Below are 22,946 nucleotides of genomic sequence, written 5' to 3' on the forward strand. Positions count from 1 at the left end.
GGACACACATGACTTTTGTTTTGAACATTGATATAGGATAACAATTTAAACTAACTATTTTACGTAATATTTTTACTTTTACGGTTTTTTTTATGGTAATATTTACTATGCAGACTGTGTTGTCACAGTGTTGTCGCCGTGAAAGTTGGAAACGTGAAGTGTTTGTTTCTCAAATAAGGTAATCACTTTACTTGGTTTAGTTGGGGAAATCATGTCAACTCTCGCATACTGACTAGGTATTTACGCCACGACCAACGTGGAACGTAATGATCATAGAATCACATTAGCATATCGATAACATTGACGTCTTACCTGCAGCTGCAGATGACTAGGTGCAAGTTTAATTACCTATTTGGACCTGTACTTAGAAGAGTTTATTCGTAGCGTGCAAAAAACATATTTTGGCCCTTACTTCAATAGGTACCTACTAATACTAACCAATCAAAATTAAAAAAAAAAACTGCGTCTATGATTTTCCACACAAGATTTACATATAAATCTTTGAGCCTTTGTAACTTTGAAACTACCTACTTACTTACACATTTTTACGAAAATCTGGCAAACCACAAACACAGGTATTTATTTGTATCCAGAACGTGTTTGCTTTCATTGAAATTGATTGGTACTATTCAAATAGAACCAAGCTACGTTTATCGAAGAACGCTAACAGTTCATTCTGCTAGTGCTCTATCAATCAAGTTTCAGGAGTAGAATAAAATAGAAACCTAAAAATATAAATATTCTAAGTTTTGTATGCGTTAAACAGTTTGTTCAGCGTGATACTTAGGTGTGCTAAAACGCTGTGTCGGCTAAAAAAATAATGATGTAGGTGCGTAACTAAAATGCAGCCGAAATACTCTGTTGATGACGAAAATAGCTTGGCTGGAGAGAGTCCTACCCGGCTGCGATACAAAAATATCGATTAGAATTTAGATAGGTTACATTACAAGACAAACAGGAAGAAAGTTGGAAGCCACCCAGGCGGGGTTTACTTACCGATATTATGGCGCGACCTAGTATAATAATATAATATCGGCGCAATTTTAAATTTTGGCTCCTTGGGCGAGCACAAGACGTGTATAGTTTAGGGCGAAGCTTTGCGGGGGATGGAAATCTCGCACCCCATTAACGATTAAGGCCATACAAACACTTGCACTAGGTACCCGAGAAAAAATTCTTATTCGGTGGTAGAACCTTTATCCGCAGACCTGACGGCTTAAAAACACCAGAATTCGTGTCATTGAACGTCGTCCTGTATTCTGCAATCCAGTACCTTCTTGCTGCATAGGATGGTGGAAGTCGATGTTATTATAGTATTGTAGCGAAGGGCCCGTCGGCAACCAGCCGCATCGGTCACGGTTGTCGCGTTTATAATGTTCTGTCTCTAGTTGTTATGTTAAGATACCTAGGTACCTACGTCAATAGATTCGGTACTATTTATCACCCACTTTGCTAGTATTATTTGCTTTTAGAATAACCATCGTTATTTGCTACTAACTAAAGGCTTCTATACATAACATATACAAGGTATAACCAGAACACTAGCTTAAAAACTTAGTATTGTTATACTATACCTTATCGCAATCCACTGCCAATGACCATTTACCTGATCTTGTAGTTTTAGTATTTTTCAAACCCGTTTTTTGTACAGCGTGCATATCTAATTATTATGGATGATTATTTTAAGTCCATCTCGAAAAATATCGATCTATCCTTTGGGCTAGAGAGCTTTTGTTCAAAGTTTGATGAAGTTCGTCTAGGGCCTAGGCGAAGTTCTTTAAGAAGTAGAAAGTATGAACATTTCTTAATAAGTAGGTAGATACTAGGGTATCTATATATACATTTATACTCTGCACTTCTTCAATTTATCTAAGTGACTTCAATAAAACAATGTAACGCTGAGTTTCTACGATTACTATTCCATTACCAATCGGTTTCATTACTCTACGTTTTATGATTTCCATAGTGCCAGTATACCTACTTTGGTAGGTAACGTTTTTCTGCAAGTAGACAATGTGTTATGTAACTGTACTGAGGCGAATGGATTTATCGTGCTTTCTTTACGGAAATTCGTATCTATTTATTAGGTGCAAAACGACGGAAACCGGATATAATAGATTTACGACTTACAAATGAATTGGAAGGCCTTTGCTATCCAAAAGCTTACAATAGGTTAGGTAATAGTAGATAGTAACAAATCTACGTTAACTATTCTCTTAAGAATATAAAGGTGCCGATTTTTTCGATAATTATATGAGAAGCCAAATATGTATTTTTTTTTAACAAAATAATGATAGAAATTAAATAATAGAATAAAAGAGTATCGTATCTTATCCTTGGATATCTTATCCACGTGGACTACACTACACGTCATATTTCGAACCCCTATTTTACTCCTAGGGGTTTAATTTGAAAAATTCTTTCTCTGTGAATGTCCACGCCATTATAGCTACCTGCATGCGAAATTTCAGCCCGATCCGTCCAGTAGTTGGAGCTGTATGCTTTTAGTTAGGAGTTGATAGATCAGTCAGTAAATCAAGTCAGTCGGCTTTTCGTTTTATTTTATTTAGATGTAGGTACCTGAAGATCTTTTGCAAGGAATTCCACAGGACATGGTCTTGTGTTATTTGAGTCCAGCGGCTCGTTATTTAAGTAGGTAACTAGAATCTAAATACATACTTAGTGCATAGGTTACCTTACCTACCATAGATTACGCCTATGATAAAATCAGTAAAATTATATAATAGAAAATAGATATTGACAGTTGGCATTTCCTTTTCCCCTATTTAGCAATGGTAATATTGCCAGAAGTTGTAGTTTGTCACGGCCATGAACATGATGGAGCTGCATGGTACCGTGGGCGATGACAGGCCTTCGTAGAAAGCTTTTAATAGAACACCGTGCCTGCCGCATTCGTTTCTGATCGATATTTTGCTTGATATGAAATCCATTACCTCAACCACTGATGTAAGATATCAAGAAAGTTAACTTTATTTAGTATCCAATTTTCCAATCCAAAATGATATTGTGATTTTTTGAAAATCATCAACTATGTATTCGAAAATAATATTTGTAGTTAGTACCTATGTAATGTATGTATAGTTACCTACAAATTACAGATTACCGTAATTTCTGAGTAGGTATATTATTTAGATGATAGTTATATCAATCGATGTTAGAGTAAATTTCTTCTTAAAACATCTAACACATTTTTGTCTAAAACAGGTCAATATGCAAATAAACTGCTTCGATATACAAAAACTTAACCAATGCAAACTAGGTATTTTCCCAATATGAATAAAATTTCACTACATAATCTAGCCAATCTGTATCGACCATAATATGATACCTACCAAGTACCAACCTATTACCCTTCAAGGCATGGCCTAGAACACTAGAAGTGCATTACATAATATGACCACTTGTATGCAATTAACGGTATTTAAATGTCTATCAATGTCTACGTTAAGTGCCTCTGCATACGACGTATCCTTGCCTTGGGTTCAACAGGATCGAGCTGGTTTTAATAAAGGGGCAGTACCTACCCACCTATTAATGACGCTTAAAATCCTGATGGCTTTGTTTTTAATATGCATGTAACCTTAACTCTTTAAGCAAAAAAAACATCACGAAGAAACCTGTAAATTTTCCTGAATTTCTAAAATAAAGCAGATCTGTTATATCAATCTTTAGATTCTTATATTATTCTAGGTTTGTGCGTATTGTTTTTACATCGTTCAAAACGATGATGATAGTTAAATGATGATCATTCGCCTACTTGCTTCCACTGTCGGACATAGATTTTTCCGAGAGCGCTATACCATACACGGTACCTCGCTTTTCTCAACCACACTCTTCCGCTTCTTATGGCTATCCTCCGCCTTCCTCATCCACCTGCTCCCCGCCACCTTCTTCAGGTCATCGGTCCAGCGGGTTGGAGGTTGTCCCACACTGCGCTTACCGGTAGTCGGTTGTGTGTAAACTATTAAACTTGCTAAATACTATTTACTATTCTGCTAGGGCGTCGCGTCGCTAATCTTGGTTTTCAACGAATTCCCTTTTTATGAATTATGTTCCTCAGAGAGAACTGAAACATTTATAGCGTCAGACCTCTGAATATAATCTCATTAGTATTCTTTTGTGAATCCGTTGGAGCGGTTGTTATGTGAGGAGCTTGTTACCCGCCTCGTTTATACCACGGTAATATTATCTATTCTATCTAACTCGGCCGTTTCTTTGAAATAAATACCTACAGCTGCGCGGTACGTAAACATGCGGTAGGGCTGCCCGCCTCCAGCAGTTTAATTACATTTGCCTACTTTGTGTTTCCATCTAGTTTTGTGATTGTAAATATACTTTTTTATATAAACAAATAAAATACTTTGTGAATTGCATAGGAAATGTTCAACAAAATGCGTGTTGTTTTTTGATTGGTAGATTTAATTAAAAACTATGTTTATGATTGAATAACAAATCGGTCTTATACATTTGAGACCGAAAAATATTTGCGCCTCGACTGAGACGTAGGAAATTAAACGAACGTTAGGAATTATTAAATTTTAAAGTTTAAAAAATCCCCATTCTAGTATAAAGCTTTTAATCAAAAATTGTTTTGGGTGACATGGACAAGATGGAGAAAATGGAATATCTTTTCCTTGGTTATAGATACCTGCAGTTACTTTACAATTTATATACATGGTTTTAAATGAAGTTCGGAATATTTTCTCCATTTTTTGCATATTTTTCATAAAATAATCGCTGGGTACAATCAAAAAAGTTTGCGAATTAATCTTATTGTAGTCCCGGTACCTGAAATACCGACATTCTGAGCTGAAATTGTGGCTTCTTTGATCGGGTTTCACATACAACGAAAAAATCGCGTGGTAATTGTTAGAAAAACAAAACACCGCCCGTTCGTCACTGTGGCACAGTCGCGACTGTCTGCGTGTCGAGCGCCTGCCGACATCGAGGTGCGTAGGTATAGCTTGCATTTCGCCCGTTTGTATGAAGTTGGAATACTGTATACATACCATTACCGTGTTTATACTTTATGTTAATGCCTATGTAAGGGCGTTCAGGCACCAAACTCTTGTATTTGTGTCAAAATATGTACGAATATCTTCCTAAAGAAACAATATATACATACCATTTTAGTTATCCAGATATATGTTTTTACATTAATACAAAATAGTGAAATGATTTCCCTTCTACAATGTTCTCACTAGTCAGAGAGAAGAAGGGAATAAGTTTTCAAGTATTGGGTGATCCCAGGAGCAGATTAAAATAAATTATTATTTAGAGCTGGCAAGACATTGCAGATTCCCGGTGCTGAAAAATATTCATTGACTAAATAAACATCGTACTGTAGGTCTTATTCTATTATTTCTATTAGCAGAACAAATCAGTACGAGTATGTGTTGTTGTTGTTGAGTGAAGTAAATAAACTGTTAAAAAGTTGCACTAACTGCAGTAATAGTATAAGTGCTGCTCATTTAAAATACAGTACGTAACTTCATACATAATTTACATATTAAGAAGTGTGTAAACTTGCCCATTTACTCGCATAATAAGACAGCCAACTAACCAAAACCTTTTTTAAGTGAAATTTATGAATCAAATAAAAAAAATATGTAATTAATAAAAATAGCTTGAAGGTACTTATCACTGTTTTATTCCACTCACTGCGGTTTTACGTACAATTATTGTTGTATCGTGGTAAATACCACACAGAAGTTATTTTTTTCATTCGAGTGTGGTTTACAAAGCAAGCAGAATTGCTCGTGTTTTGCACGACCGCATTTGTGATAGCAATTTAGTTGTTACCAGTACATCTAAACGTATGTTTGGCGGACAATTAGCGCTCACTCGATCAAAAAGTTGATTGGTTTTAGCACAGAACTCCACTTTCATGTGACCGTTCTACTGTAATTTAGATTATTACGTGTCAAGAAATTTGGAGCACAGCGTTTGAAATCTACGAAAATATGTGGTTTTGGTGCTAGGAGGTAAGAAAGACAAATTTTATATGAAACGCACTACGACTAATCTACTAGAAGACACAGGTCAGGAAAAATCGATATAAAAATAAATCGATTGTTATCAGGATGCATGCTGCTGCATGTCTGCAGTGCTATGCTCGCAAATCATTGTTCCTCACTGGATGAGGCTCACGACTTCTTTCGCGTAGGTTTAGATTTTATTCAAAATCCTGTGGGAACCCTTAATTTTTCAGGATAAAAAGGAGTCTATGTTATTCTCCAGATCTTTAACTATATCCTTGCAAGAAATCACATTTACCCACAGCATCTACATACATATCTCTTACTTTATTGCGGCATAATTGAAGGACAAACTAACCAACAAACTCACGTCTTCAGTTATAATAGTAGGATGTGTTCCCGAGGGCTATGTCTGTTTATCCTTCAGACTTTGGATTCAAATCGGTGGTTAATATTTAGATCTATTATGCAGTGTTTGCACTACGAGTAGTTCTATTCATATAAATACTATAAATAGAGCGGCCTACGTGTTCGCTTTGATACTGTCGGAAATGGGAAGGAAATCAACTGACGTGCTCAGGGACGCAACATCAGTTGCGACCTCGTTTCACACTCGACCTATTCCCATTTCTCTAAAGTGCGTACCTACGAATTTACATTTAGGATGTTTCACGTTTTCCCCATAAATAGGAATGGGGTCGAATTTTTCAATTGGAACACTTTTGAGAACGAGCGTCTTCAATTGGGTTGGGTTCTATTCAAATAAAAGGGGAGTCGTTCTAAATAGCTGCAGCACTATTTTTTAATTTTTACTTTATTTATTTAGAAGCCAGCGGTATACAAAGAGTAGACTACTTAGTTATTTCAGCTTATTACTGCCTATCATTGCATACCTACTTAATTACATGCTAACTTCAAGATTACTGAAGTATCACTTAAAATATCGAAGATATTGTGTACTAAGTAGGTAAATACAAAGAAACTGTGTACATAAATAACCCGAATGAATATACTATGTATTTGCAATGTAAAACTGTAAATTATGTTGCATGCTGATTTGGTAATATCGTGTAATTCAAGCAATAACATAATTTACGTATGTAAACCGGGAATGCTTAATTAGCGAATGTATCGATTGCAAGAAGTTAGGTAGTTATATAAGCGTTTGCAGCTCGAATGATCGGATGTTATGTAGCTGTACTCTCATAAAATATTTATGAAATCCTTGTGTGTTGTCATATGACGATGACAGCATAATCGGAAAGTAGCCGTTACATAGGTTTTAAAATTAACGGTACAGCGACAACGCTCGTTAAGGTAGGCACTTTTACTAAAACTTTTCGTGGGAAAAAAAGGGGAAAAATTGATATTTAATATTTTTGAAGCAACTTCATTTTCGCCATTTCGGCGCTGACAGCAGCATGCAGTGAGCGTACTCGGAATTAAATATTAGTGATGATATGACACAACACACGAAGACCTTGACACCAAGTGTATATTTTAATTCCCGGTACACTCGGTGGGGTGCTTCGAAACGGTTAAAAAAAACTGTCATTTTGTATGCAGCGTGCCACTTCCAGCGTACCTACTTGGGCATTTCCATTTCGGTTTGAACTAATGACTTATAAGGTGCGGCTAATCTTTTTTTATAATAAGGCGTTAGTCTTATCAAAAAGTCGACAGTATGTCGATGTCCCAGCTAAAAATTAAATAGTGTGGAGCATTTAGCATTTTAAAGCTCTGTTTGACCATCTTAGAGTAATGTCGTGTTTATGTAACTGAAACATCGATTGAAATCTGTTACACTTGCAACAACTTAATTACTGTGATTAGAAGAAAAGCGATGATTCACACGCGCACACCAGCGAGGTTTCCTTGTGTTGTGAATTGTAACTCCGGAGCCAATACAGCGTCATTCATGTGCTCTATTGAAGTTTTTCACGCGATCTCTCCTCGCCTCCACGAGAGAGCCAGTCGCTGCGTCCGAGCCGCCCGCGTCGCGCCGTCGTCTCACGATCTCTTTAACTTTTCTAATAAAAGTTGAAATACGTACTTATAATCGCGAATAAAAATTGATAATCCACATTTATCAAGTAAAAAGTTGTGCGCTAGCAATGTAGTTGAACTTACCGACTTGTATAACAACAACAGTTTTGTTTAATCATAATATTTTTAAGATTTTTTGCACTATTAGTTTCGTTCGCGTAACATGCAAATCGTGATTTCATAACTTACAGTGAAAATGTGTTGTTAAAACCGGACAATAGACATTGAAATAAAATTCCACAGTTTTTAGATTGTGCCGTTAATGAGAGAGAGTTGTTTTTATGTAACGTTTTAATAAATCCGTTGATGCAAAAATGTGATAGATATAAGTGTGGGTCGGTTAGTTTTTGATGGTAAATGATTTAACATTAATCGTAGAAACAAGTCGTGCCGGATGAGTTTAGCAAGTGTGCCGTGTGACTGCGATTTCACCTGCGGCCGCGTCACGCACGTTCGCGTACCCGTCCATGGTTCTTGCTTCTTTCATGAGCGTTTGGTCCGATTAGAATTATATTAACATGAGCATCTCTACCGGATTGTATTTGTACGTGATACGTGATAGTGAAAGTGCGCGCAATGCCCGCGATCAGCTGAGTGCCGAGCAGTGAGCTAGTGCCCGTTTGGTGACGTCTCGATCGCGTGCCGTCGACGACATGGGCCATGTGGAGAATTTGCGGCGTCAGTAAGGCCGAGCCAGTGCTGTTCTCTAGGGGCATCGATGACGACTTTGTAAGCCTTACATAAGTCTCGCTAATTGATTCTACATACATTCACACACACATAAAATATCTATGTACTTACTACCATTAGCAAACTGGTATGTGTAAATTACATGTTGACGTTCTGGGCTTCTAATTATGAGGATGTTTTAATTTGCGTTAAATAACAACAATTTATTTAATTCGTTGAAACATCAAGCGGCATATTTACATAACTAGTTTCTAGATATACCACATACCATCCACTATTGTAAAAAGTATATCTTTGTATTAATTTAGTAAGTACAGGCGTCTCCACTAATAGATAGTTATGGTAGGTAATTTCCTACACTTGTAGCGAGACGAAGCACGTCGAGAATGAGAGAGAGAGAATGTAGAGCTAATAACATGGTGAAAAAAAGCTTTTCTTATTTGATTTAAGTTTTATGGTGTGTGTATTTTACTTAGGACATTACTTTGTGAAAATGTACTTAATTGAAGTTATGTGAAAATGAACTTAATTGAAGTTAGTTCAGTACCTACGTAACGTATGGAAAAATCGTCGCGTCCGCGCTCACGTAGTGTCTTGTACGTAAACACACACTAATCGCGATATATTACTGAGAAAAACTTACTTAGATATATCGTTATGAATGGAATATGATTTGTATATAATGTGAGGACCTGACGAATAAAACCGTGTAATTACACGAATTTAAATTTTACAAGAGCAAAAAAATGGAATGTAAAACAGTTGAATTTTTTCTGTACCTATTGTACTGTTTTGATCGAAATCACGAACTTTGGATTCAATTAAATATAGCACAGTCTTAGTGGTCTTAGGTCTGTTTGCTTGAAAAGGAGTACGTTTTAAATTCAGTGATTAAAATCCACGAACTTACTATCTAGTTTTAGGTCGTTTTGCTTGCATATGAGTTCAAATCTGTTTTCAGATCTCGAAATCACGAACTTTGGACTAATTTTGGCTTTAAGCACAGTTTTCGGCATTTTTTCTTATAAATTACATCAAATTTGTAATTCACTGGGCTAAAAACGTCCGAATTAAAAAAGTATTTTGATAAGAAGTTTTGTTCGCCAACTCGTTATAATGTAAGGATTTTGTTTATAACAAGGTGGTATTGATCAACTGGTGGTATGTTCCAGCAGCCGACATGGCGGTTGTGGGGCGAGGAGCGCGTGGACGGCGCCATCTACACGGTCTACCTCAAGAAGGTGCGCTACCACCGCCCGACGCGCTGCGCTTCCAGTGTAAGCACCCATTATCTTTTTATCCGATTATATAAGAATAAAGTTTATATGCGTCTCGCTATCATATATATTTATTTCATAACAAGGAAAATTATGGAACTAGGAATCAGCTTAGCTTAAGGTCAAGAGGAAAATCCTAGTTGATCGTAGTATATTATACCTACGTTATAATCTTAAAGATCTGATTCTGTTTACAAGTTCAGTAGGTAAGTTTTAGTGGCTTATCGCAAACGGGAAAATCAGTGGCATAAAATATTTTATGCGTAATACAGTTAGTACCCATGGAATGAAGTGCTGAATCACAGTGGCAATGTTTGATAACATTGTTTATTTGTTGCATCCATGACTTATAGCATGTAGGCAGTAGGTACCTACCCTTTGAATGGTAAAGGCCCTGTAGAGTTATCTTGAAAAAGTTGATAGATTTCGAGTTTCGAAACACTATAAGTTAAATTAAAACAAACGTAAACAATTATATTATTGTTCGTTCATATATCCACAGCCAGCGGCCCAAGCTACTGAATAAACGGCTATAAAACCAGGGAATTTAGGTTTGTTCTATAAACACTGGCTACGGGTACACCAGATCCCTAACGTAAAATGACTATTTCATTTTAAACTATTTTAATTTTATATTATACTAGCTGATGCCCGCAGCTTCGCCCGCGTGGATTGGTCAGATCCCTGCAGCATCAGGATTGAGGAGTTGGACTCCAAATTTTTAATGAAACAATGTCGCGAAGTTCCTCTATCGATAAAAAAGAAATGACGTAAATCGGTTCAGAAATCTCGGAGATTTCGGTGTACATAGGTAGAAAAACACAACTCCCTTTTTGAAAGTCGGTTAAAAAAGTAGCCTATTTTACTCCCTGGTCAATTCTCTACTTGTCTGTGAAAACCCCGTCAAAATCGGTCCAGCCGTTCCGAAGATTAGCCTTTTCAAACAGACAGACAGACAGACAGACAGACAGACAGACAAAAATTTTAAAAACGTGTGATTCAGTGTTGGCATCGTTCAAATAACCATATGAGCTTAATATGAGGTAGTTATTTCGAAATTAGACAGACACTCCAATTTTATTTATTAGTATAGATTTTGTATTTTTTACTGTTTATATGGGTCCCTAACCTGCAATAAAACGATTTTTTTATTTGTTTTACTCAACCACATTAACGTTAACGTCAATGCCCAACAACGCCATAATAATCACGATAATCAACGCGTTAAACTGAGTAGCCATACTTGAACGGTTAACGTCTAGTGCCGATTGAATTTGGGTTAAAATCGTCTAACGCCAAACGGCATTGTGAATGCCGTTGTACGTTGATTGTGGTTACATCTACGTTTGATCGGAAATGCCGTTAAACATCGCCTTGTTGGCCGATAATGTGGCTGGGACATAAAGTTATAGTATAGCCGCGTTGGACACACTGCCGTTGCGTTTTCTATCTGTTTGAGCCTTACATGAAATAAATAGGTAGTGGTAGTACGTGTAGTCTACTTTCGGACTTCGGTAACGGTAGGTTAGGTAGAATATTGTTTTCTGTGTAGGTACTCTGTATTTCTCTTATCTCCGTAAATAATTAATTGTGTTTTTAGAACAATAGGAGCGATATTTCATTGCTTTTTTGCCATTGTTGGAAACAATACGGCATGTCCTTGTATGTTACTATCGTACAGTGCAGTTTGTGTTTTTATAATATAGCTATTTATCTATTTATCAAAGGTTTGCACACATTTTTATCAAGGCTGAAAGAGGATGTTATCTATTTAACAAAAATGATAATTTTTAAACGGCCTCCAAAAAGAGGTGGTTTCTCTCTCTCTCAATTCGATGTATTTTTTTCTTTCATAAAACAGGTATAAATCTTATTTATGTTTAATACTAGAGGATGCCCACGGCTTCGCGCGAGTGGATTTCGTTTTTAAAATGCCGTAGGAACTCTTTGATTTTCAGGGATAAAAAGTAGCCTCTGTCTTTCCCCGGGATGTATTCCAAGTCTGTACCAAATTTCTTTAAAATCTGTTCTGTGGTTGGGCTTTGAAAACTTACCAGGTAGACAGACAGACACACTTTCGTATTTATAATATTATTAGTGTATTAGTGTATTAGTGTATTAGTATGGATTGTTACCAGCGCTATGTTGTAGTCAGAGCAGGTTTCTACCTACGAATACCTGTGTATCTACCAGTTGTAAAAATATGTTTTATTAGTTCATAAACCTGAATGTATATCTGTGTCAGCTGGCATGACATTTTAACCCGGCAGTGGGCGATTCCGGATACATAGTACCACAACAGAGTTAAATCTCAACTTTACTTTTTACTTGCTTATTCCTGAGTCCTGACACCTATTTACATAAGAAACTTCCTCGGAAGTACCTATCTGCACGCTCTTTTCAGACACCAGAAGATTTCAGAGGATATGGATTATGGACGTTCAAATTTTTTTAAATAGAATTTGGCGGAATAAACTTTTAAAAATGATATTTTTGGTATTTTACATTAAATTCTATGGGTTCATGATTTAAATAAGTTAGAGTTTTTCCAGAAAACATATTGTTTTATTTATAACTAGCTTATGCCCGCGACTTTGTCCGCGTTGACTACATAATTTTTTAGCCCCTATTTCACCCCCTTCGGGTTTGACTTTTCAAAAAGCCTTTCTTAGCGCGATAGCTATCTGCATGCCAAACAGCCCGATCCGTCCAGTAGTTTGACCTGTGCGTTGAACGATCAGTCAGTCAGTCCTTTTATATGCTTATCTAGATATCCATCTGTAAAATTAAATATTATTTGTGTAAGTACTGTGGTATTTTTTGTCAGATAGCGAGTGTTTCTATCTAAATAAGGGTGCGTCTTTTATCGGGTTAAACTCATAAAAACGGATAATGGTACAAAGTTGTTTATCTAGCCGTATAGCCGAGTCATTATACAAGCCATTACACTCAGAGCCGTGTTTCAAACCAAGAGCCCTCGAAGGTCATAATGCACTGACTGCAGATAACATCTAAGTATCTACCTACTGTAATTGATGTACATTTAAAGAGAAGATGTTCGACTCTAGGTATAATATATCTTCGTCCGTTTAATTCGAATATATGTAGGTACATTAGGTAGGTGGGATTATTTTTTTCCTTTGGGGAGGTGTAAAATCCTCATGGATGCTTCAGGTATACCAGACTCCATTGGAAATAGTGCCCAATGCTCCAAGGACTAAACATTCCTCCTCCACTCCTTCTTTTAGGTACCTAACACCCTTGCATTTCATTTGAAGACACTGTAAATACTGCCATCAAATGAAATCCGTTCTCTCTCTCAGTTCTATGGTTACATGGTCTAAGTTCCCGCTATACTACAACCTTCACCCACCCGATAACCAGATCAATGATGTTTCATATGAAACATCGTAATACCCAACCAAACTATCATGTCCCGCACGGGTTGCTTATGGAATCAGTTCAAGGCTACCTTAAACTTAAGTTAAACTAACCGATTTATTTTCGATTTCTTCACACATATCGGAAACCAAACAAATTGAAAGCAGGAACTATAAGAAACAAGAAACATTTCCCGATTGTATTAAGGCTCAAGCCATCATGCAAATTACTTGAAAATGTGTGGGAGTCATATTTACTTTCAATCCTGTGATTTCTGCAACAATTTCTACTTTCTAATTGTTGGACAGTTAAATGTAGAGTTTAGTGTAATTGCTATTGCCATTCAATCACATATCCATAATTTCTATTTTACACCTAAGAAATAACGACTTCTCTCCAATTCCCGCTAGGCAGCTTATCACTCTCTAAGCTTCGTGGAAGTTCGCGCGCTTTCCCCTGCCGTAATGACTATGTTTTAAACTTGACTATCTAAACCTGTTATTAAAATTTTGCTTAGTTTGGTACTATATAATCTCAATTTGCATTCTTCAACTGCCAACTAGTAAGTATTGATAGAGAAACCTTAGGTATTAAGTATATTTAATGAAAATTATCTATAAATATTCTAAAATGTTGCAAACTAAACTGAACTTATCTTCTCTAAATCCTCAGTACATGACGAAGAGAAACAAAAAGAAATTAAAAACAAAGCCAATCAATTCAAGTCGGTGTCCATATTTGTGCTTTTTTTTCATTTCGCTTTACAGAAATGTGTACATTACGTGTTTCTCCTCAGTTGTTAGGTTCTTTCAATGAATGAATTGTTTCCATCGGCTTCTGTTGGTGGCCATTTTCGCGATGTTGTAAAATTAAGTGTACTCGAGAACGAGTATGTGTTCGAGCTCTAAACGGTAATTGCCTCACTTTGCCACATAGATGAGCGAATCAAAATATTATTATATCAATAAATCAATAAATTGAATATATCTAAGGATTTCGTTTACTTTCCAGGAGTCTGACGACGAGATCTCACACCTGGAGTGGGAGACGGTGCGCGTGCGCTTCGTGAAAGCCGGTACCGTCGAGAGACTCGTCGAGGCCCTGGCCACCGACGATGGCGAGCTCGAGTCCACTTACGTCAACGTCTTCCTCGCCACATACCGGTAAATAGACTAAATAGCTATTATAGTTATAATGGAAACTGGTTCCACAAGTTGGAAATGTGATCCCATGAAAATATCAATAGAAGATTGACATAGTTCAAAGAATAGCCTATTTCACTCTCCAGAGTTTTGCTTTTAGTCAAGCAAAAATCATGTCGATCTGTTGCAGCGTGATTGAAGGAAAAATCAACAAACACACTTTCGCATTTAGGATTTTGTTGTAATGTACAGGCGGGTCAGCTAGTATCTCCATAACTTATTTGTGTTCGTTTGTTTCTATGACTTATTAGTGTTTTTTTGTTGTTTCAGCTCCTTTGCGGAGTGCAGCCGTGTTTTAGATCTGCTATTGCGTCGGTACGAGGCACTGGCGGCGGAGGATGTGCTCCCCACGATCAGTGACACGTCGCAACAACATAGAAAGTGGGTGTCTTTAGATCAATGTACTTTCCATTACTGTCTATATGTCTTGCACTTCTTCAAAACGCTGTTGCTTTTAATTCTTTATTGATATAAGGGCCTAAATTCAAAGCCGCGAGGCGCAAAAACTGCGCTGTGTGATTTCGCGGCTCGAAGCGTATCACTTTACCCTTTTGTCTTTAAGAAGTTTTTGACGATACGATGTCGGGTCGCGGTTATAAGTTTCAACCCTAATAAGGATAGGAGTAGGTATAATGGAAATAAAACTGGTGTAATGGATTTTTCTGAGGAGTTTTTTTAAGTATAGACCTTCGCTGAATCACAAGTTTGTCTTTATTATGGGCGGGATGAAATATTATGAAAACCTCTACAAGAAGTTTTACAATAATGCGGTGGGTTCTCAAGTTCCCCGCCAGAAACCTAAGGTAGAGTTACTAAAATTAGACCTAGTACTTGACTTGATACTACTTAAATACTTAAATTAAAAATAATAAGGCTTCTTTGGATTTTGGTTCGCAGTTTGTTTGGGAAATTGATGGATACTTAGATTTTTTTTAAGGTTAGTGAATAAACTAGAATGTCACGCAACAAAAACGTGTGATTATTAAAAAGGGCATTATTTCGCACAAAATTGATCCAGTTTCAGTCACGTTGCAAACTACTTGATTGAAACGTCTCGTAAAGCAGGGTGCGGGCTTCGCAAGGGTTACGTCGAATTCTTTTATTTTTACATTCACTGTCCCACAACCCACATTCTACTGTACAAGCTGTCTCAGAGAAACGTTATACATACCCATAGTAGTTATGGTTAAAAATGGCTGAGAGGTTAGGTTAGCTTTTCGGAAAATTAAAGAGCATTTCTGGTTTTGGTTGTTGTAGGACTCTGGTGGCATGTCTCCACGTTTGGCTGGACACCTACCCGGAGGACTTTCGGCAGCCCCCGCACCACCCCGCACTGCAGCAGCTCCTCGCCTTCACGCAGCTCCACCTGCCTGGCTCTGAGCTACACTCGAAGGTTGCTTCACTTTCTACTTTATGCTGACGAGTATCTTATTAGCTGAGCTTTATGCATCTTCTTCTGTTTTATGCAACTAATAGTACATACTTGGTTATCGAATTTCGTAAAAAAAAATCATCAATTATGATGGGATTATCCAGATTGCATCTAATATCATCATTCGCTTAGCATTATCAGTTGATAACAAGCTAAGATCTAATTTACTTTTGTGGAGGCCTATGAATCTCCCTCATTTTTTGTTTTCAGTATATTAATGGAAGTTCATAAAGTTGGCTTATAGTTGATATCAAGAGGTCCCAGTTTACTCCGTTGGTATCCGGGTGGTCCGTCGGACCTAAGATATGTAACTTATGTAGCGAAAGATACAGAAAATGAGTTCTAGCACGCTAATTCGTTTAAATCGTTGCAGGTGTTGCAGAAGCTAGCGATATTCAGTGCGGAACGAAATGGCAGCGCTGGCGGCGGTGGTGGCGGCGTGTGCCTCGCGCCCGGCATGCGCGTTGCGGCGCACCACACCAGCGCCTACCGCCTGCCGCACGTGCCGCACCGCCACTTCGCCGAGCAGCTCACGCGAATGGACATGGAGCTGTTCAAGAAGCTCGTCCCGCACCAGTGCCTCGGCGCTGTGTGGTCGCGCCGCGACAAGGACCGCTCGCACGACGCCGCCACCGTGCTCGCCACCGTCAACCAGTTCAACGCGGTGTCCTTCCGCGTCATCTCCACCGTGCTCGTCGAGCCGCACCTGCGCCCGGTCGATCGCGCCGACATCCTCGCGGCGTGGCTCGACATCGCCCGCGAGCTGAGAGTTTTGAAAAACTTCTCATCACTAAAAGCCATAATTTCCGGATTACAAAGTAATACCGTTTATAGGTTAAGGAAAACGTGGGCACTGTTGTCCAAAGAGAAGAGCGAACTGTTTGAAGAATTAGCAAGAATATTTAGCGAGGATAACAACCGTTGGGCTCAACGGGAGCTCTTGATGAGAGAAGGTACGGCAAAATTTGCAGATACCGTCGGTGAAAATGACCGACACTTGCAAAAATTGCTTCACGAGCGAGGATCCCCGGGCGTCAGCCACGGGACGATCCCTTATCTAGGTACGTTTTTAACAGATCTCACGATGATCGACACTGCCATTCCCGACACTGTTGCCGATGGACTGATTAACTTCGATAAGAGAAGAAAGGAGTTCGAAGTTCTAGCTCAAATAAAGTTATTACAAGGTGCTGCGAACGCTTATCACTTGCCTACCGACCCGATGTTCGACAGGTGGTTCGATTCTGTGCTAGTGCTCGACGACAGAGAGGCGTACCAACTATCCTGTCAAATCGAACCACCGACCAATCCACCGAAAGAACGGCGTGCGAAGAAAATTAACGAGAACAACAACCACTGTCATAGGAAAAATGATTCCATCGCCAGCACGAGTTCTAGTAATAGTTCACAGTTTTACTGCGAGACCGACGGCGCTGGAAACGCCTGGAAGAGAGATAGCTTAGAGAGACGGATCTCACCTACTAGATTATCACACGGTTCCTCTTCATCATCTTTGCCATCGTTAGATATATCGCTTTCAAGTGCGAACAGTGGTCAAAAGCAGGCGAATGGCAAAGTAGTTGGTACTAGTCCTGCTCACGCGAATAATACTCGGACGGGTCCAGATTTCTATATAATAAGAGTGACATATGAAACAGACTGTGTGGAAACGGAAGGTGTAGTGTTGTACAAGTCCATAATGCTCAGTAACAATGAGAGAACGCCGCAGGTGATCCGCAACGCCATGCTCAAACTGAATCTCGACGGCGATCCTGACTCTTACACTTTGGCACAAGTGTTGCCTGACAAGGGTACGTACTTTCTTTGCCGTGGAATTGTTTTATAGATTTTAATGTGATAGAGATATTTTATAATGCAAGTACCGTAATACAATTCGATTTCAAAAAACATTGAATTACTGGTCAGGCTAACATTTTCTATGGGACATAAACCTACTAGACAGTATGGCACTCAATTTTTAGAAAATATACGTCAGTAATATTCCCGTGTAACTTATTGCTTTTCCGGGATAAGTGTCACTCTCCGGGTCTTTAATTATGTGCCAAAAATCACGTCTATCCGTTGCTCCCTTGAAGCGTGATTGGAGGACAAACACACTTTCGTATTTATAATATGGGCAGTGATTATGTAGCAGTACTACAAAAATCTGTGGAGTAACATTCTTTTTGGTTTTGATTAGCTAGTTCTTGCCTTAGCAAAATATTCAGGTGCGTTTTAGATTTTTGCTCGTCGTTTACAGAGTCTACAAATAGAACTCTGTTAGTGGTAAGAAGCGCTAAGGTAAAAAAAAAACGGGTCGAGTTGAGAACCACCTTCTTTTTGGAAGTCGGTTAAAAACAGCATAGTTTCGCATCCTGGTACTCTCGCTATTTATTGCCCATTATTTTACTAAAATATAATATGCTATAATTGGAATAAATGACAATTTCAGCTTTGAGTTTCTAATTAATTTTTATATTTTGCAGAAATGCTGTTGCCAGCGAACGCCAACGTTTACTACGCAGTCAACACGGCCTATAACCTGAACTTCATACTGAGACCTCGAAAGAACCAGCAGGATGAGCCTCTTGTGAACGGCAAAGCCAGGAATAGACGAACTTGATTATACCTCAACGTGCAATCTTTATTCTGCTGTTCGTTTACGTGTAAATAATACATCCCATTCAAGAACAGGATATGCTTAAGCCTAAATCGTACATAACGCGCGACGGAGACTGCGGTAGTACTCACACCGGACGCGCGCGTACACGTGTCCGACCTGCATTACAGTACGGTTAGTATGAGTTATACACCTCACCAACGTTGATAGAATTCGAGCGTCAATACACAATAACGTCTGATTAAAATCAACCTAAAATTCGTTGATTTAAAGTCAAAAATTTAGTACCATCGATTTTAATTTCGCAAAGTTGTAGCACTGGCTTTACATAACATTACAACAAGGACGTTTAGTTCAAATTTATTTTGATGTTATTTATATTAATTCGACTGCCAAATTCTATCAACGTTAGTGAGATGTAAAACTCTCGTACTAAATTGAAGTGGCTTTGGACACGTCCCATCGCGCACTGGCTTTGATACAAAGGACTTTCATTACTAGTGTAGAATTATTCATTAACTACTTCCATTAGGACTATAACTAGTACTAAATTACTTGTGCCTCATATTAACTTAAAATTGATTGAATGGTGATTGAAAGTTGCGCTTAGAGCGCGTGTGTTCGTAAATCTGAGAGCAGGCACTTTTAGATATTTTGTAAAATAATTCGAACCGGAATGTTTAGGTGGTCCTTATTTGCATAGTGAGTACTATCAGGTTGAAATCTTTGAGACTTTGCTTAGACAAGTTTCAGTTAAAACGAGACAGATTTATGCCAGCCAATGCCAGCTATATAACGCTGTCTCTTTTTAACAGTCTGAGCAAAGACAATGCGCTCTATAGATCTCAACCTCAGACTAGGTTCATTTAGTCACGTGACCCAAGAAAAATACCTACGGCAGACTGCTCGCCTTCGACGGCTCGCGCGTAAATCTTGTCTCATACGATAAAAAAATTAAAAGAAATAAAAGTTTATGTGATAGAAAGAGAAGTGTTTGTTAAATAGACCGCAGTGCTATGCGAGCTAAAATACACTTTTTTTTTTTTTTTTTTTTTTCTTTAATCTGGCTTTACTCTGATTAGCCAATGTCAAGTTTGTGATATTTTCAAGTTATTGAATTTATACAAGTATGGACTCCGTCTGCGCCGGCGCCCGCCTACACACGCGCGGCGCCCCTTCAGAGCGCTTCCCAGTCAGTTCCACCACCAAAAAACACCAACTAACACAAAAACCAGCCACTCTTAACAAAAAAAACACTCCAAACAAGCACAGCACGCGCGCCAGCAAACGCCATCGCAGACGAAGTCCGAAATACACTTAATTGCGTCGTTACAAGAATGACGTTTTTGAGCCTTTTGTATCTGTAATGTCGGGCCGTCAATGGTTGATCATGATGGTGATGTTGATTCTGCAATTAAAAAGAAAACATGCGGTTAATGTCTTGTACTCGGGGTCTTGTAATTTAATAAATTGAGAAAATCTCTCTAATCAGGTTTGGTGCAATGCATAATAAAATGTAACCTGATTTAGGGTGTATTTACTGTTAATACTATTTAATAATAATAATTTTGTACTACGTATGTGTGTGTAAATAACATGCTCTCAATGCCACCTGTAATGTAAGTGTTATATATTTTGAATTACCTTTTAATGTGATTGTTTATCCGTATCTGTATATATTGATTAAGATATCTTTTCTATAAATAAGAATCTCTTAATGTAGTGTTTTGTAACAATAATACTTAGCCAAAGGCGATATATTTGTATGTAATGGCAAGGTGCTGTTTACCTTTTGTATGATATATTTAGAAGCTTTAAAATTTAATACGTTTATAAACCGAATTTCAACTTACTTATTATTATGTCAGACGTTTTATACCTGCTAAATAATTCATATAAAAGCATCGGCAAGAATAAAAATAAGTATGTAGTTAATATAGAAGTATGTAGAATGAATATGTGAATTAAAAGACTTACTAGCTAATTCATATTTACACAATTTGTGTAACTAACATAAACTCAATTTGAAGTGCATTTGTAATATGTAACGTGCCTATATGATATTGTATTTTATTTATATTCTTGTTTTTGGGGCATTTCATACTGACTCTTTAAATACTCTGCTACTTATATAAAACGTGTTCATGTTACCCACAGTTGTAAAAAGCTTCCTCGAAATGATATACATAACCATGTTTGTAAATATAGTAGGTTTGTACTTTTTAGCGATAAACCATTGTAGCTCTCACCAGTGGCCCCGTGTAACGTGTTATATATTTTTGTCTAATAAAACTATTAATAATTTCAGTTGTTTTTCTTGTGCCCATAACCCTGAGTTTTACTTGATTTATACAGAGGACATCTAAGTATAGTTCGCGACAGGTCGACATGGCAATCAGGGTGGAGACAACCCACACACCCGCACAGCCCCGGTGCAGGATAGCGCGGGCGCCGTGCGGGTGTGCGGGGCGTCCCCACGCCTCATACCCCGATTGCCATGTCGAAACTATATATTGCTCAACAAGTTTTGTATCTTCTCTTCCTGCGTCGTTTCCTCAATTTTGAGGATCGTAGCTCCCCTTTGATGCAATCTTTGCTAAGATATTCTTCCATTGCTCTGTTTCTTGCCGCGTGAGTTGCATCGCAGATAGGTGTGTTGACCGCTTCTTTTATTTGGTCTGACCAACCTCTCGGGCTACGTTCGCGGGGTCTCTAAGTTTTGTATAGAGATACGAGTATTATAAAGCAAGTGGTAGGACCAATTAACTTATTGACAGAATTTCAAAAAGCATGACTAGTTTATACCGACACCAGTCAGGTTAAAGCAATGGTCTGCCTACTGATTCGCTAACTCAGTGTTTAACACTGAATGATAGCCACCGAACTCATTTGAAATTTATTTTTGATCCATTGAGGGTTTTCTACAAAGAATTATTTTAATAGAACTCAATGAAGCAGCAATGTAGAACGAACCAATGTAAATTGAGCTCGGTGGCTATAATTGAGTGTTAGACACTAAGTTGGCGAATCACCCCGCTGCATAGGTTTACGCCATTTAGGCAACGTGTTGTCAATTATAAGGATTGTCATAATATTATAGAAAGACCATTACACCGCCTCTCGTAGCCGAAAACAATCTGAAAAAACAACCTTGAATTTCCCGTTGTCCCTAAGCTAAAACCACCTAAAACTTTTTTCATGAAATCATCAATCTTTCGATCGATCGTTTCTTATAAGAATAGAAAAACAAGAGTCTCATAAGGAAATAATCCCTCATCTACTGAAATTAAAAGTCATTTCGTATTCACTGCTCCAGTTATACCGAGCGTCAATGTCACGATGCAGAGCCAGGCTGTCTGCTTCAGAGAGTGATCTGCATATACATAGACTCCTCTTGACATTAAACAGCGTGGGAAGACCGTTTACGATAATAAGCAATACTAATAGCCATAGAGTAATGGAACACATCTGATAGGGCAAAAATCTTAGTCAAAAATCTTATTGGTGAAATTTTTGAAAAATTCAAAATGAAGTTCGATATTCTGATTGATTTATATCTAGCGAGAGGCTTCTGCGGTAGCTAGCTACCATCCTACCGGCAAAGCCGTGCCACCTAGGATTTAGCGTTTCGGTACGATACGTTTAGAAACCGACTTTCTAAATCGAATTAGAGGTATGGGTAAGTATGGGATAAGTATGGTAAATGAAAATTACCATACCTTTTCCAAGTTAGCCCAGTTTCACCTTAGACTACAACATCGCTTATAACCAGGTGAGATCGCAGTTTTTGTATGTCTTCAACTGGAAAAGATTGAAAAAAAAGATACTGTGTAAACGTTGGCCTAGGCCACTTTGCCAGGGGGTGCCAGCCAGGTAACCTCCACGCGTGCCCGAGTGCTGCGGGTCCCTTTCGGATACGTCCGGGGGGAAGAGCTGCGCTTGGGTCGGTGCACCCCGGTAACATGGTAACAATTTCTTACAAGGGATATTGTTAGCCATGGCTAATAACCTGGTGGGGGGGGAGGTTTCTCCGCGTGCCCCTCTGATTAGCAGAGGGCACAGTGGAAGAAACCAGGGGTAAACACCCCAAGGGGTGGAGAGCTGTGAAGCCTATCGAGAGGAAGAAAACCTCTTTAAAAATAACCGAAGCGGGCGGGAACGCCCACCTAATCTCAAGGTTTGACGCCTGCCGATGGGATGAGTGGCTGATGGGGGATCAGTCGTTAGGGCGTCACATTGGGGGGGAACTGGGGTTTAAAAAAAAAAAAAAAAACATGGATAAAGCGTCGTATAAAAATT

At 38.3% G+C, this 22,946-nt stretch overlaps 1 protein-coding gene across 9 annotated transcripts in view; it reads left to right on the plus strand.

The window, feature by feature from the left end:
• LOC123880980 (ral guanine nucleotide dissociation stimulator) overlaps positions 1 to 19,563 on the plus strand; it is a 33,980-nt gene extending 14,417 nt beyond the window's left edge. For 5 of the 9 annotated variants that reach the window (XM_045929507.1, XM_045929441.1, XM_045929452.1 and 2 more), the window contains 6 exons: positions 9,908 to 10,012; positions 14,405 to 14,556; positions 14,866 to 14,976; positions 15,853 to 15,988; positions 16,401 to 17,838; positions 18,514 to 19,563. In XM_045929507.1, the coding sequence (XP_045785463.1) occupies positions 9,908 to 10,012; positions 14,405 to 14,556; positions 14,866 to 14,976; positions 15,853 to 15,988; positions 16,401 to 17,838; positions 18,514 to 18,650 (2,079 nt within the window). In that variant the 3' untranslated portion in view covers positions 18,651 to 19,563. Of the gene's footprint in view, positions 1 to 7,812; positions 8,775 to 9,907; positions 10,013 to 14,404; positions 14,557 to 14,865; positions 14,977 to 15,852; positions 15,989 to 16,400; positions 17,839 to 18,513 lie in introns of those variants that run through there. The other 4 variants (XM_045929516.1, XM_045929482.1, XM_045929490.1 and 1 more) reach the window with 3 other exon arrangements.
• The last annotated feature ends 3,383 nt before the right edge of the window (positions 19,564 to 22,946 follow it).

The sequence above is a fragment of the Maniola jurtina genome, chromosome 1, assembly GCF_905333055.1.
Source record: "Maniola jurtina chromosome 1, ilManJurt1.1, whole genome shotgun sequence".
NCBI lineage: Eukaryota > Metazoa > Arthropoda > Insecta > Lepidoptera > Nymphalidae > Maniola > Maniola jurtina.